Genomic DNA, 17,284 nt, shown 5'->3' with positions numbered 1-17,284 from the left:
TTAAATTATAATAAATTATTAAATAAATAGATTATATTATTTTTAATTTAATATCAAATTTTTTAAAAAATTAATAAATTGAAATAATAATTATTGAACATAGTAAGGGTAAATATATAAAAAAAAAAAGAAATTTATTATTTTTTTTGAAATTAAAAATATGACAAAGTATCTTTGAAGGGGAGGGAATACATATTTACAAGTGTGCCTGACATTTTTTAGTGTTTATTTTTAATGCCATTAGAAAGGAAAAAACATATTTTTGGAGTGGAATAAAACGATTTGATTGTCAGAAAGAAACACTTCAGAATCAGATACTATGCTTAAAAACTTGGTGGGTGGGACTGGGAGCCCACATTTTTCTTTTTTATGTTAACTTAAATCATTATGTCATCCACTTGGCAACTCTCCCCGGTCGGTGGGATGAGGTGGTACACTGCAAAAACATCCTGTTCACCACCACCGAGTTGACTCGGAAACTCTACTACTCCAAAACCTTGACTCACCAACTGGTTTAGACACTCACCGGTCCAAGTTCTCACTTCACTCGCCGCCCATACTTTACTCCTTCCCCCACTCACTCTCTTCAATGTATTTCCCAAATTGCTCATTTCTTCCGGATCGAAAAATAAGTCGCTCATCAAAATGACGTCGAACTCGCCCAACTCTGATATTTGACTCAGTAACTCCTCCGATCCCCACGCTAGCTCCCTCACCATGACTCGGTTCGCCAACACGTTCACCTCAACATTCTTTAACAAGCCGGGAAGTAATGGAGCAATGTCAGTTAGGACAACCAGGCTAGCACCAAGACGAGCAGCCGTCAAGCCGGGAAGACCGGTGCCGGCGCCAAGCTCGAGTACGGACTTACCTTTGAAATCTAGCTGAGAAGTGACGAGCCACTGAGAGAGGACCAACGCCGAGTCCCAAAGCCATGAGCCGGTGAATGGGCGGCCGGTAATAGTGTCGCAGAGATCGTCGAGTTCGTGTATTGTCAACGTTTGGCCTGCAATTTCGATTTCTCTTATCCCCATAGTCAACGTTTTTGGACTTTCAGCATTACGCATTTGCTTCTTTTGCTTTATATAGAAATATAATTAGCTACTCTGCATTTTCATTTTGTAATGGAGCAATGTCAGTTAGGACAACCAGGCTAGCACCAAGACGAGCAGCCGTCAAGCCGGGAAGACCGGTGCCGGCGCCAAGCTCGAGTACGGACTTACCTTTGAAATCTAGCTGAGAAGTGACGAGCCACTGAGAGAGGACCAACGCCGAGTCCCAAAGCCATGAGCCGGTGAATGGGCGGCCGGTAATAGTGTCGCAGAGATCGTCGAGTTCGTGTATTGTCAACGTTTGGCCGGCAATTTCGATTTCTCTTATCCCCATAGTCAACGTTTTTGGACTTTCAGCATTACGCATTTGCTTCTTTTGCTTTATATAGAAATATAATTAGCTACTCTGCATTTTCATTTTGTTTGATTGTTATTTTTTTTGAATGTATAAAACATTTGAAAGATTTCTAAATATGATTAAAATAATTTTTATTGACTAGATTTTTAATATGTATATTTTATCAAATCATGCAAATAAAATGACGCGGAGAGAGTAGTGCCTTTATTCCATATCACTTGTGATATTCGAAATTTCACATTCCTTCAGAAAATTATTAAATTTATCTAAATTATAATAAATATTGAGTAAATTGATTATATTATCTTTAATTTAATGTGAATTATCTAAAAAATTATTAAATTGAAATAATAATTATTGAGTTGTATACAAAGGGTAAACATATAAAAAAAAAAATTTATCACTCTTTAAAATCACAAATATATATGACAAGTATTTTGACATAAATTATTTTCTAAAATGTGACAAGTATTATAGAACAGAGATAGTAAAAGCAAAGTAAAAAAAAAAAAGTGATTATTTGGTTTTCCTTAATTATTGCTCTCTTTGTGTCAAAATACTTATCTATATTCTTATTTTTAGATGTCTCAAACTATTTGTCCAATTGACTTAAAAGAATATTTACTTAACCATTTTATTTTTGAGGAAGACAATTTTGGAAAATATAGAGATATTTTATATGATATAGTACAATAATTAACTTATTTTTTAAATTTTGTGTAAACATCAATAGGAGAAAACATTTAGGACGAGGAAATAATTGTTAATTACTCGGTCTCACAATTTTTGTCTATTTTTGTTTTTTCGTCCATCCTAAATTATTGTGTTGTTTCCTTTTTTATAAATAAAGAATATTTAAAAGTTTACTCTCTTATCCTTATTTAATATGTTTTTTTTAAGAAATATAATAGTTAAATTACTATAGAGTCGTTAATTAATTTTGATATTAGCAAAATTAACGTATCAATCTTTAATCTTACAATAAAAACTTATTTAATTGGCTTATATTAAGTAGTTGACTAATTTCAAGAATAATTTAATATGGATCATTTAATTTTAATGAACATTAACGTAAGGATATATTAGGAAAAAATAAGAAAAAAAATTATAGTTTAACTATTTTAACTAATTTTTTTAATCTATGTACAAGTCAAAGTAAGACACAGATTATAGCACGGATGAAGTATTAATTTTAATCTTAAAAAATTTAACCAAAATAATTTTCAATATAGTTCAAACACTAGAAAATAATTTACCATTGGTTTTCAATTTCACAGTCAAATAAAAAATGTTTTTGACAACATTAATTGCTTTGGGCATTGATTCTCTTTGTCCTTGGAAAGACAAGGAATAGAATTTGATGCTTTTTATACAAAAATGTTGATATTTTTTGTTAGAGCTACGCAAACTTCACAAATTACAATTTTCGTAAGTGGAGTATATATTTAAAAAAGAGTTCAGTTTAATATGAGAAGAAGAAACCTACTTCGGGTAGAAAATTTATTTTAGACATTACAAATTTAGGTTCAGATCAAAATTTGAGATTTCATGGTTAAATCCATGAGTAGGTGAGTTTGGTAGGTGATGGTGTGTAATTTTTTTTTTTTTAAGAAATTCATTTATAAAGAAATTTCAAGTTCTTTTAGATTGACAGTACATAATATCCATAACATTTCATATAATATGAAATCTAGTCTCATTCTATTATTTAATTGAAAAATACAAATCAATAAATTTGAAGAGTGTTTTAAAATAAAATCCGTGGCTAACATTCCATTACTAATAAAAAATACTCTATCCATCTCATTTTATTTGCATGGTTTAACAAAGTAGCATACTGAGAATTTAGTTACAAAAAGTATTTTACTTTTTTTTTACTCTTAACTCATTAAGATATTAATGAAAATAATTCATTTAATGAACAATTATAAAAGTTATTATGAAAAAATAATTATTTAAATATATAAATTTAGAAACATTATAAATATTTTCAGACATTCCAAAAAAGAATAACAAGCAAACAAAATGGAATGGAAGGAACAGTAAATTGAGAAATTTCATTTTTGAGGTGGGATTAGAGATGGAAGAGAGATGGGTATTTTAGGGTACTCGCTCTGCTCCGATCCATTCAATGAGGGTACAGATAGTTATAAATGGATTCTAGATAAATATGAAGTTACTACCCGTAACGGATACATGTAGGATATGTGTATTAGACTTTGGGTACCCGCTACTGATTATCTATTATAATAAACGGTTTTGGCCATGGGTACGCGTGGATACTCTACCCATTTATTAATAAAAAATGCATTTCAAATAAGTTTGAATTTGGATAGTTTAAAATGGATGGATACCTTATCCGTTTAAGAAGTACTTTAAATAAATTTTGGACAATACGGATAGTAAAATTTTAAGTTCGTTCAGATATGGGTATTTAAATGGATATTTAAATGGGTTTAGAACGGATACGGATAGTAAAATTTTAAACTGATACGGTTACGGGTAGTTCAAAATTCGCAGGTACCCACCCCGCTTCTACCCCTCCATGGGATCTTTCTCTCTTTTTGCAAATGGTGGAATTAAAGCAATTTATCAATTACATAGATTGTGGCATATTTTTCCTTAATCAAATAAAGAAATTTCACAAATTTATTAAATAGTTAAATTACATGATTCAAATTCCATTTCCTCGAATTTATAAAGAGTAATACAATGAGTAAGACACGTTTGAATTTAATAAATAACTTCTGCAATGTCAAGAGTTTGATATATGAAAAAATACTAATAAATAGGAACAACTATGAATCTTGAAATTAAATTAATATCATACTCAAAGAGCACGAGGATACTCATAGTAAAGAAAAAATCTATTCTAACAGCTTCTTGATAGTGCTTTATACCAAAATTATTATTCTTTACTAGGCTATTGCTTTTTTTTTTTTTTTTTTTTTTTTTTTTTTTTTTTTATGTATCAAAGGAGAGCAAAAGTATAAAAGCAACCATCAATTAAACACCTCTTTTCATTTTATAAGTTTCACAAGCTGTCAAAGGTTAACAAGATCCTTAAAATCAGAAAATGAACAAATGTGATATACAAAAATCGGGTTATATTAATTCTATCACCACATTTTAGTAACTATAATAACTAATTATAAATACATGTAAATAGTAGCAAAACGTTTTCTCAAAAAAAAAAAAAAAAAAAAAGTAGCAGAAAGATAAATGAATCGCCAATAGATGTTCACATGCAATTAGCAGGAAAACAAATCTCTCTAAGATGATGATACTGTTTCTCTCCATTTTTATATGCCGTTTTATAGAATTTATTTTGTCCAAAATTATTTTTCATTTTGAAAATTAATTAATTAATTCTAATTTTACTGTTATTTCAACTAAACACAATGATTAGTCTACAGTTTCCTAAAATGCAATTTATCACCTCATCTCTCTCTTATCAGAGTAATTAGGAGAGATATATGGCATTTTAGAGAGATAAAGAATAAAATTATTCTTGTTCCAATTTAGGTGATTTAGTTATTTCTTTAATTACAGTATAGAAACCTTAAACAACATATATAAGTGGATGGAGAGAGTTGTGTTTACCGGAAGAAAGACTACATGCCATATTAGCATCATAAGTAGGAGTATCCATGAACTACCTGGGGATCTGAACCAATCCAAATTGACCAACAACCGCAGCTTTAAAAAGCTGATGGCTTGGTTCAGCTTATAAATATATATTTAAGAAGTTGAATTACAACAACTTTTTAAGTAACTTACAGTGTTTTGATCCGTCATATGTGAAATGTTATTTTTTATAGTGTTCGGTAATATAACGGTTGAACTATCTTTTAGAGATTGATGTAGTGTATTACAAAATGTTAGTCCCCTATAATGTTTATATTTTAACATTTTATGAAAAACTATTCAAGCACCTACTAGCTATTCAAGCACCTACTAGCTATTCAAGCACCTACTAGCTATTCAAACAACTAAACTGTGACATTCCGACTGGAGAAAGCAATCCAATGAGGACAGGTTGAGCAAAGTTCTTGGCTTCATTTTAGGATGGCAAGCTAGCTAGGATAGTGGAATGCAGGACACAAGAATGAACTGAATCATATATTGAAATACGGAAAACTAATCATCAAAGATGCCTTTTGGTGGAATCGCCGGAGAGTTAGAAGAATTCCAGGATTAAGCGTGCTCGTTTAAGCAAAATCTTAGAATGAGTGACCTCTTAGAAAGTTCCCCATTTCACTTGCGGGACAAAACCAAGCGGATCTTGTCAATCCAGGATGGGTGGAATTGACTTGACCCAAAGTAGACAATCCCTTTGGTTGTTTGAGTCAGGGCATGAAAATTGGTATTAAAGTCGAACTGTTCCTAGTAGATGCATGGTTTGAGGACGAACCAGGCGAAAGCTGATGGGTCAATGACATCCCAACCTAGTAAAGCAGTTTGATGAGAACGGATAGAGCAAAACTCCTAGCTAGCTTATACGACGACAAGCTATCTAGGTATTGGAATGAGGGACATGAGAGTGAATTGAATCATATTGAAACAAAGGAAACTAATTATCAAAGACGCCTTTTTGTGGAATGACCTAGAGAGTTGGAAGAACTCTAGTGTTAAGCATGCTCGCTTAAGGAAAATCCTAGGATGAGTAACCTCTCGGAAAGTTCTCCATTTCATTTGTGGGACAAAATCATGCGGATCTTGTCAATCCAGGATGAAGTGAAATTAGCTTGATTCAAAGTGGACAATTCCTCTGATAGTTAGAGACAAGGTATGACATAAACTCTGGTAAAACAACAAACCGCTGTTAAATCAACTAACATTATCGAATAGACTCATAATTTAATACATTTTTAAAGGAAAAATTTCTTTGTATTGGTTAATATATATTGGATAGAAATAAATATTAATTTTACACTAGTTAGGTAAATCATATAATTATTTATGTAAATACAAAAGTTTGAGAGTTGTTTAATTATAGAAAAATATGCTACTATGCAATATGTACAAATTATATATCGGTAACGCTATAAAACCTTTTAAAATTTTTTTGTAATAAATGTAGAAAAAAAAAGGTGAATTGTAATTTTTAGGCTAGATAAAAAAAGTCTAACTTTTACTAATTTTTATAATTTTAGCCATTTCTTTTAATTTTTACAATTGATGCTTTAAATTTATTCTTTTTCATTGCAATTATAGCTTCCATCTTATTTTTATTAGAAGTTGCTGATATTGCCATTAATCTATCCACGTTTTAATACATTAGCACTATGGGCTCGTTTGATTCGACAGTTCATACCAGCTGATAGCTGGTCGCTGATGGCTAATGATTAATTATTGTTCGTGTTTGGTAAAATTTTAGTTACAGTTGCTGTTAAAATATAAAATGACTATTATAGGGGTAATTATTTTTATATATTATGATGTGTAATGTATATATATCTCTTTAATTTAAGGTGAATATATTATTTTTTATTTTAATGTACTACATAAATACAAATATTAATTAAATTTTCAACATAATATTTAAGAAAAATTTTTAAATAATTATAAAAAATATTAATTTGGAAAAATAATATATATAAGAAATAGACACCAGTTAATACGAAAAAGCTCCTAAATGTAGTTTATAGAAACAACAGATGCGTAATTATTTTTATATATTATGATGTGTAATGTATATATATCTCTTTAATTTAAGGTGAATATATTATTTTTTATTTTTATGTACTACATAAATACAAATATTAATTAAATTTTCAAAATAATATTTAAGAAAATTTTTTAAATAATTATAAAAAAATTATTATAAAAAATATTAATTTGGAAAAATAATATATATAAGAAACAGATACCAGTTAATACGAAAAAACTCCTAAATGTAGTTTATAGAAACATCAGCTGATTGAGACTTCTATCAACTATCAGTCACTGATTAAAAAAACTTATCAAGCACTTACAATTTAATTGTTGGGAACCAAACAATTATCAGCTGAATGAATTAAAAAACTTACCAAATACCTATAATTTTATTATTGCATACTAAAGTTCTAGCCAATTTTTCTAATTTTGCTAATTGATGCCATCATTCGTTTCAATCTTTCAAAATTTAGAAAATATTTGATTTTTATAATTGATTTATTTTATAAATAAATTTGTGGTTATTATAATATATTTTTTAATTTCAAAATTTTCAAATTTAAGTTAAATGGAAAAATATATAGTGTATTTGTGTATTGTAATGTTATTTTAGTATTTTGAAATTAAATTCTTATTTTTGTATAGCATATTAATTATTAATTAAGTGAATAATTAAATGATAAATTTCACATGAGGGATTGATACGCTGTAATTTGGAGAATGATTCAAGAAAATTCAAGTTTCACCTGATTAAACCATATTTAATTATACGTTAAAGGGGTTTTTTCATTTGGATTGAATGCTAAACGATGACTCTAATCAATAGCTTATTAGACAAGTGCAAATTTATAATACAAGATCAAATTTATAATTTAGACAGAAAGTGTCCTTTTCCCTCCCGTTATTCATCCATCTTCCTTCAATTCATTCATAGCGAAACTTCTTATCCCATCCAACATCTGAAAATAACTCGAACGAGAAATAATTTACTTGATTCACTTAATTTTGATAGTTGACAACATCTCTTGTTTTGTTTCTCAAATTTCTATGTAGCTGTATAAAAAGTTACCAATTTACTTATTACGATCATCTATAAAAAAAAAGGTTGTCAAACCAAACAAGTGTTTCTATTTAAATGGATTAATAAAATTCTCCCATCATAGTAATTAAATAAATTTAAAAAGTTTACAAATTCCACTGTATACATAGAAAGGCACATACCAAATTCTTGCATTAAGACTTCGTTTGTTTTCGAAAAATAACTTGCAGAAAAATATTTTACAGAAAAACACATTATTTTCCGACGTTTGACTTTACATAAAACATTCTTGAAAAATATTTTTCAACATTTGATATAACATTAAAAAAAAAATTTAATTTTCCATCATATAAATAATGCATTTACACCTATTATATTATTCATAAGCAATCTATATTAAAGATAAATTTAATAATTATTTTTTTATTTAAAATGTATTTTCATAGTATAAATACTATAATGATGATTAATTTAGTTGAATAATGTGATTTAGTTTTTTAAATTAAATTATTTTACAATACAGTGTATATCATGTTAAGATAATTCAACAATATCTAAGTATTATAATGACTTTAAAATATATTGCTAAAATATATATTTTAAATGGTATGAGCTTTAACAAATTTTGAAAAATATACTGTTAAAATCATTTAATGATTATTTTAAAATAATCATGTTGCAAAAAAATATCATGTAAAATATATTTTAAATGGTATGGACCTATCAATAAATTATTTTAAATATTTTTTCAAATAAAAAAAAACACTTAGGCACATTTTTGACACTTCCAAAGAGACTGTGGGCCCATAATTACACCTCTTTAACAGGTGGAGTGTCTTTGGTGGACCAAAAAGACTAGTTTTGGATTATGAAAATATTTTCACGAGTAAACAAGTGTAAGTCTTTTTCTTAGATGCTAACTTATTTTCTATTGATCAACAATTTATTTTCCTTGACTTATTTTCTTTTAAGGTTTCAAATAATGAAAAATTATGGAAAATATTTTCCTGCAAGTTATTTTACAGAAATAAACAGAGTCTAAAGCACCTATAGTACTACAAGCAAGACATAATATTATTCCAAGAATTGATGCAAACTAATTGTTTCTTATCTTTTAATTCATTGGGTATATACTAAAGAGAAATGAATTGAATATCTATTCATTATAGCTTAGCCGTATAAATATAAGCATGAGTGGTTTCAAGATAATAATCGGTACAACAAAATAAATCTAATAATAAAGATAATAATAATCACATGTAACAGATACAAGAGATAAGAGCTAAGGATAAGAGCTAAGTCTAACAATGGAGATAAGTGTTTACACCCCCCTCCCACAAGCCATTGACGGGCGAGGTTGAAGATGAAGCTTACTTCGAAGGAACACAAAACAAGCTGTAGACAAAGGCTTGGTAAAAATGTCAGCTATTTGATCATCGGTAGAAATAAACTGAATGTGTAATTGACCATTAGCAACCTTTTCACGGACAAAGTGGTAGTTGAGCTCAACATGCTTCGTGCGGGCATGGAAGACAAGATTTGCACTGAGGTAAATAGCACCAATGTTGTCACACCACAAAATAGGAGGAGAAGGAAAGGGAATACAATGTTCATGAAGGAGAGACTATATCTATGTGAGTTTAGCTGCTCCATTTGCAATGGATTTATATTCACTCTCAGTCGAGGACCGGGCAACAGTAGGCTATTTCTTAGCAACCCAAGATATGAGATTAGATCCTAAATAAATGTCATAGCCATTGGTAGAGCATCGATCATCTTGGCAGCCTCCCCAATCACTATTGTGAGGCCCCGATCCGAGCGGCTAGTCCAATTTGCTAAAAAGGGAATCAGAATGATTATATTGAGTTGGGTTTACGGTGCGAAAGACTATTTAATCTGATTGCTTTCTTTGAAAAAAGAGTTGCCACTTATATTTTTTATTTTGAGGGAAAAACCAATTTGACTTTGGATATTGGTCTAAATGGATAAAAATCACTAATCATCAAAACCGAGGAGGATTTGGGGACTAGATTTTTTATTTTAAAACTATCAATTAATTGGCATGAGTGTTAATGCTTCGTCGAATGAAAACTAATTTAAAGATGGATAAATTCATGGCAATAATAAGAAAGCAACTTAAAGTAAACAATAAATAAAACGATAAATAAAGCAATGAAGAATAAAAGGGAGTGTCATTTCTAGCCTCGTTTAGAGGATTCTAGAATGGCCACACATCTCCCAATAAAAGACTAAAAAATAATATTTAAATGAATAAAGCTAATTAAAAGGGAACGTCATCTCTAGCCTCTTTTAAAGGGATTCTAGGATGACTATACCTTTTCCAAAATTAAAATAAAGCAAATATTTACAAAAGTAAATAAAGAAAAGCAAGGCATCAAAAGGAGATTGCCTCTAGCCCCTTATGGGGATTCTAGGACAATCACAAGTCTCCTAATTGAAGAAAGAAATAAATTCGAATGAAGTGCGAATGGGAAAGGGAAAAAAAAGATTTTTGTAGATTTTTGGTTCGCAACTCGAGTTTTAGTAGTCGAGTCTTTCTGCTTATCCCATTGAATAGGAATCAGAACCAAACAATTTTCTCATTGTGAAATGAGGATTTTAATTATGCAAAAGTGTGTTGTGTGTGTGTTTTGATTGAAAGTTGGCTTTAGTCACCTTTTTGAGGGAAATAATGTCATTTGATTTGGAAAAGTGGCTCTAGTCGCCAAGTTTAAGAAAATGTGGCTTTAGTCGCCAAGTGATTAAGAAGTGGAAGTGTTTTGGCTTTAGTCGCCAAATTTGTAAAAATGTGGCTTTAGTAGCCAATTTGATTGGAAAATTGGCTTTTGATTGAAAAAGTGTCTTTAGTCACCAATTGGTTAAAAAAGCGGCTTGAGTTGCCAATTTGATAGGAAAGTGGCTTTAGTCGCCATGGGATTTAAAAGTGAAAGTGTTTTCGATTTAGTCGCCATGAATGTAAAAAAGTGACGTTAGTCACTAAAGGTTTTGAAAAAGAGGCTTTAGTCGCCTATTTAGTGTGAAAATGGTTCATTTGGCTTTTGTTGCCCAAAGTTTCAAGAAGAAAGTAATAAAATGATGCGCATAACGAAGCAAAGGAAACAAGCAATTCTATCTATTCATCTAAGTTATATTCATGCCATTCAAAAGCTTAGAGTATCACATTGAAGGCAATTACAACAAAATGCAATAAATATGAAGTGCTTAAAGTCATACTCAATAAATTGTTAAGGCATATGTATGGTTCCTAAATTATTTGCTAAGTGTAAAGATGTAACGCCCCAAAATTTTCAAATCTTAAAACGATATTATTTTATCGGGTCATGAATGGTGCTACAGAGAGGAGGATAATATTTTATTTAGACTCGAGGAAGATATTGAGTATAATTAACTATGAATGGATAGTGATTTACCGGTCTGTAAATAGTACAACCGGTCTGTGAATAGTACTACCGATCCGGGAGTCGGTATTATTTTGGTCCGGAAAAATTACTATAGATGTTTTATATTTTCTTTAATATTTTTGGAGTATGTATGCATTCTTTTTATGGGTAGAAAGTAAGTAATGAATATTTTTGGAGAATTTAGATAATTAGTGAATAGTGAATTATAGTGTTATATTAAGTAAGGAAATTTGAGGGATTATTTTTATGGAGGAAATTTGAGGAATTATTTTTATGGAATAAATTAGAGAGTTTTGTGGAGATAAATAATATTTTGAAGGAATTTCATTGGACTTAGCCATCCAATTTGGGGAAGGAAAAGACCAAAATACCCTTTGATCACTTTATAAGGTCAACTTCAATTATTGAGCAACCACTTTTTCTCTTCTTCTTCTTCTCTTCAACGCCACTTCCTCTTCTTCTTCTCTTCTTTGTTTTTCTTCACTTCTTACTTGTTAAATCCACCAAATTAAACCCACCCAACTTGATTTAAGTAATTAATCTTAGAGAATTAAGCTTGAGAAGTGATTTGTGGTGATTATTTTCAAGAAATTTGGAGATTCTCTACTTAAGCCAAAGGTTGGGGAAACCTCTACCATGGAGCAAAGGCAAAGTTAGAGCTTAGAAAACTTTAATTTAAGCTTGCTAAAGCTTATTTTTAAGGTTAGTGTTCATAAACACACTACCTTATTTGAATTTTTGATTTTGTGCATTTATGCTATCATACATGTATTTTGGGATTTTGTATGAAATGATTGATTTGTTGAACTTTGGTTGCAATAACATGATCTTGGGTGATGTTGATGAGTATTTAGTATGTGGTAGAAATCTCTACCTTGTATCTTTGTTGTTCATGTTCTTTTCATGGTTAAAGTAAGCTGAATTTTGGAAAAAGTGTTATTGGGTGAGATTAAGGGCTAGTTTTCGCCCATTTCCATTTTCCATTTGTGTCTGAGTCCTTCATGAAAGTTGTAGGTCTACTTCTTATCTTTCCAACCCATCCTCTTGGGTCCAATTTGGAGATATATAGCTCAACTTATGGCTGAAACACCCAAACTGACTCTGTTGTGTCGGGCCACATGCATCACTGAATTGAGTGCCCATTTTGACCACTATAATGACAAGATTAGGCTCTGAGTTATTCATAAAAGTTGTTTCCCTGTGTCTTGAGACTTCTCTCGTTCTGGATTGGTTTCATTTGAGTGTTTGGTGAAGTTGGAATTTAATAAACATTGGACTTAGTTCTGCTGAATCGGGTCTGGACTGTTGGTATGTGTTCCTAGCTTCTGTTTACCATCTTACACATTGAACTGGGCTATGGTCCCTTCATAACAGTTGTATAATTTTGTCTTGGCTTTCTAATGAATCTAATTTCGTTCAATTTGGAGACCTATAACTCAAGTTATGTCTTAAAAACACAGCAAAGGTCAAGGTTATTTTAATCTGGAAATTTCCTTTGCCTTGACTCATAGGTTTATTTAGCTAGATATAGGTATGAATCATGTGTGATGAGGTTCTCTTGATTATTTGTATGTTTGAGGATTGATTTGACAAAAATAAGATAGAAGTTTGAAAAGTGTTACTGTTGATATGTTTAAATGGATATAAATGGAAAAAATATTGAAAATTTTGGGATAAAGTGTGGAATTAGTTTAGATAATGCATGATGAGGATAGAAATGGATACCTTGGTGAATAAGAGTTATGTTAGTATGCTTGGTTGGAGAAGGAAATTCCTCCCCTTGGTTTTCATGAAGAGGCCAAACCACTCTAGGGTGGTAAGGCTTACTTAATTATTTTTTTTTTTTGTATGGTATGCTATCTACATATATATGACATAAGTATGATTATTTTGATAACTTTCATATGTTTAGAGTTTAAAAAAAAATGGGTATTTAAGGTGTATGTGCTTTGAATTTTACATAAGTAAAGTATGATTTTATATGATAAGACGTTTCTTATGATAAATTTCATTATGACGTTAAGAAAGTTTTAAAAGAAAAGGAATTTATGAGAAAGTTTCCTATATAAAGAATATATATATACTATCTTAAAAAGAATGTGGTAATTTTTGTACGTTGTAAGTTGAGAACTTTTGAAGTGCTGGGTATTAAGTACTGAAGTGTTTTTGATTCAGAATTATTGCTTTTGTGAAAGAATGATTTTGATTTGGGCTCTACTATGCATGATTGAAACGTGGTATGATGAGATTGATTTTGTTATTGTGAAGCTATGATCATATGCTAGGGTTATCAGCTCTTATAAATAGGCGGATGCGTTTATTTGTGTGATGGGGTGGTGCTTTCATAGGCCACGATTGTGTGATGGGGGTGGTGCTTTCATAGGCCACGGTGGTGCTTTCTTAGGCCACGATTGTGTGATGGGGGTGGTGCTTTCATAGGCCACGAGTATGTGATGGGGGTGGCGCTAACATAGGCCACGATCAAATCTGCTTATGTTCATTCTGCATGAGTACGAGCATTAACAAAAAAGGAAATTTTATTGTTGCTAGAAAAGAATGAAGACATATTTGTATTTATAATCGTCTTATTGCTTTCAAAGTATTTGAATTAAACGAATGAGATTATATTATTTTAGTAACCTTACTTTGGAAATTAATGATTATGTTATCAAATGAATTTTCAAAGCATGATATTCCGGTACATGGTTTTAAAAATAAATAGTATATGTATTGATATAATAAATGTGCAAGTAATGAATTTATGAGTTGAAAGAATTAAATTCTTTATGTTGTTAATTAATAGTTTATCAGATATTTCTTTTGCTATAAATGTAAATGTATGTTGAAATTTAATGATTTTATGTAATTTGTGTTTTAAGTAAGTTGTCATTGCAACTTTAGTAAGTATGTGAATTATGAGCACCACTGAGTTTTATACTCAGCGCGTTGATTTTTATCACGCGCAGGTTAAAGACTGTGGTTGCTGCTTGAAGACTAGAAGAGTAGCATCAGGGCAGAAGTGACTATTGTGGTAGTAGTAGATTGAGATTATGTAATTAAGAACTATGGCATGTATAAGTATTATATTTTCGGAGATTGTATTATTTGAATTATAACTTAAGCATGTAATTAGCAATTATGTTGGTGTCTCTATTCAGAGATAAGCATAAGATTCATTAAATGATTGAATATAAAATATTTCAAGAGAGTTGGTATGATTAGTTTATTAAGACTTGATATATATACTGAATGCAATTAATTGATGACTATTAAAATGCTATTGATGATTTATATAATTATGAAAATATAGAAATGTTGTTGTGTTATGATGATTATTTGGAGATGTTGGGAGTTTGGAGTTTAATTAGGAGTGTTTTGTATTCACATGTTTGGCGAGTTCAGTTTTTAAAAGGGAAATTCTTTCAGTATTTATGTAGGATTTTTTTTCCAATCTATTTTTCCAAAAAAAAAAAAAAAGAGATGAAAACGAAATGAAATGATTATCTATAAAAAAAACAAAAAAAAAAAAAATTACTCGCTACACTTGTGAATACTCAATTACTTCTAATTCATAATCTTATTTAATGATTTGTATGTTAAGTTAAGACGGTGTCTCCGGCACCGAATGTGGCATCCATCGTCGGGTCTCACGGGACTGGGCGAAGGGTGTTACAAAAGAAATGATGGTTGGCTCAAGGGTTAATTTTATCTTAAGATTTTGATGATTGTACAAAAAAAAAAAAAATAATATTCTTGTATGTACTAATATTACTTTTATGCAGAATTTTTAATATGAAAATTGCTAAAGAAGGCAAGTTCCTACAAATCCAAGATTTTTTGAAGATCATGAAGATTATTAAATATTTTTTAGTGGTTAGTATCTTAGGATATTGTAGGATAGAGAGAACATTCTTTTATAATCACAAAAAATTTTCTCTCTTAAAAATAATTTTCGGAAATTACCTTAATAATAAAAGTCAAATCTTGCTCTTTTTAATTTTACTTATCTAAATGAAAAATATTTTGGCTTAATTATTTTTGGTAACAAAATATTTGAAAGAGATTTCCATTTCTTTTATTTTCGAAAATTTCCTTATAAAAAGAAAGCCAAATCTTTTCTTTATTCTTCTTACCTAAATGAAAAAGATTTTGACTTAAATATTTTTGGCAAACAAATATGTAAAAGATTTATCATGTATCTTTTACTTTTGAAATGTCAAAGATATTCTTTAAAATAAAGATTCAATACTTTCTAAATGGGATCTTCATCCCTCTATAAAAGACATTTTCCTCTTGTGAAAACGTGGTGGTTTTTCTGTTAAAAGAAAGAGTTCATTGAACAATAGTTTTTAATCTGTCAAAGCTCTCTCTCTCATAACCCCTTTATTTCTTTTCGTCTTTTTGCTTCAAGAAATATTTTTAAAAGAAAAGAAAATTTAATAACAACATTTTCTGAAGAACAGTTCTGATCTTTAAATCTATTTTCTGTTCTTCCTGTTCTTATAATTGCATTTCTCTCTATCTAAATAGATTTTGTAATCTGTTGTAGACTAGAGGCTTTTAGATGAAAAACTTTTGTGTAATAGCTTAGGTGAAAAGCTATGGTGTAATAGGTTATCAAGTGACCTTCTCCTTGTGTGAGACTCTAATGTCTTGATGTAAGTTTGTGTCCTCTACAAAAACAGAAAGGGTTGAGGTTGACTAGAACTTTTGGGAAATCTAGTGAGACAAAAGTTAGATCTAGGTGTTGATCTATTTCCTTGTAATGTTAGTTTGTCTCTTACCCTTGAAAAGAGATAACATAGTGGACGATTTCAAGATGAGTCTTGGGGAGTGGATGTAGGCGAGTTAGTGCCGAACCACTATATTCTCTGTGTTTATCTTCTTTTATTTTCTAAAGTTCTGCTTGATTATATTCTGTTTATACAACTATTAATCTTTTTTAGAAATGCAAAGTTGTTAATGAATTTCTGTTTCTAAACGTGAATAAGCTTTATCTTTGTGGAACATTAGCTCTTTGAATTTCTGTATTGTGATTATACCAAGTTCTAATCTGTCCTTCTACATTCAGTGTAAATCATAATATAAATTATAATCAACTTTCTAATTTTACTTAAAGCTTTGTGAAACAGTTCTAAAATGCAATAACTATTTTTCACAGAATCTTTCCAAATTGCTTAAGCTTTGTGAAGCAGTTCTAAGCGCAATAGCTGTTCTTCACAGATTCTTTCTATATTTGCAACAAGCTTTGTGAGGTAGTTCTAAACTTGATAACTGACTCTCACAAATGCTTTCTATTTTCGCTGCACCAGAATTCTTACTTTGTTTTGAAAGTTGCATTTTTAGAAAAATCCAATTCACCCCCCTCTTGGGTTGTGCCATACATAAACGGGACCCACAATCTAGTATCGGCTCTTGTGTTTGGATTTTTGAATGGGCTCAACAAGTCATATCAAGGATTGCCAAGTCAGATTATACTTGTGAAGCGTTTTCCTTCAATTGATCAAGCTTAGAATATGATGTTAAGGGAAGAGTCTCAATCAACGCAATCTTCACCTTTCTGTACTGTCCCTTAATGATGTTTCAGTATTGGCTGTTAAGAGAGATTGCTCTGCTATGGTTTGCAATTATTGTGGATGACCTCGTCATACAAGAGAGAAATGCTTTAAGCTTCATTATTTTCCTACGGATTTTAAGTCCAAAAAATCCAAGTCCTCTTCTTCTGGATCATTTCTAGTACTGGAGCTTATAAGTC

General features: G+C 30.2%; 1 protein-coding gene across 1 annotated transcript; it reads right to left on the bottom strand.

The window, feature by feature from the left end:
- Window positions 1-152: 152 nt before the first annotated feature.
- LOC105636844 (uncharacterized) lies at window positions 153-1,557 on the bottom strand. The gene is made up of 2 exons (XM_089716079.1): window positions 1,224-1,557; window positions 153-1,106 (listed from the first exon to the last, which is right to left on the bottom strand). Exon 2 carries the CDS (start codon window positions 1,065-1,067, stop codon window positions 378-380), a length of 690 nt encoding a protein of 229 aa, XP_089572205.1. The 5' UTR covers window positions 1,068-1,106; window positions 1,224-1,557; the 3' UTR covers window positions 153-377.
- Window positions 1,558-17,284: the final 15,727 nt, after the last annotated feature.

Source organism: Jatropha curcas, chromosome 11, assembly GCF_041381405.1.
Source record: "Jatropha curcas cultivar XTBG-Jc1 chromosome 11, XTBG_Jcur_1.0, whole genome shotgun sequence".
Classification (NCBI taxonomy): domain Eukaryota; kingdom Viridiplantae; phylum Streptophyta; class Magnoliopsida; order Malpighiales; family Euphorbiaceae; genus Jatropha; species Jatropha curcas.
Note: the sequence above shows the minus strand (reverse complement) of the source record. Positions and strands in the feature narration are given on the sequence as shown.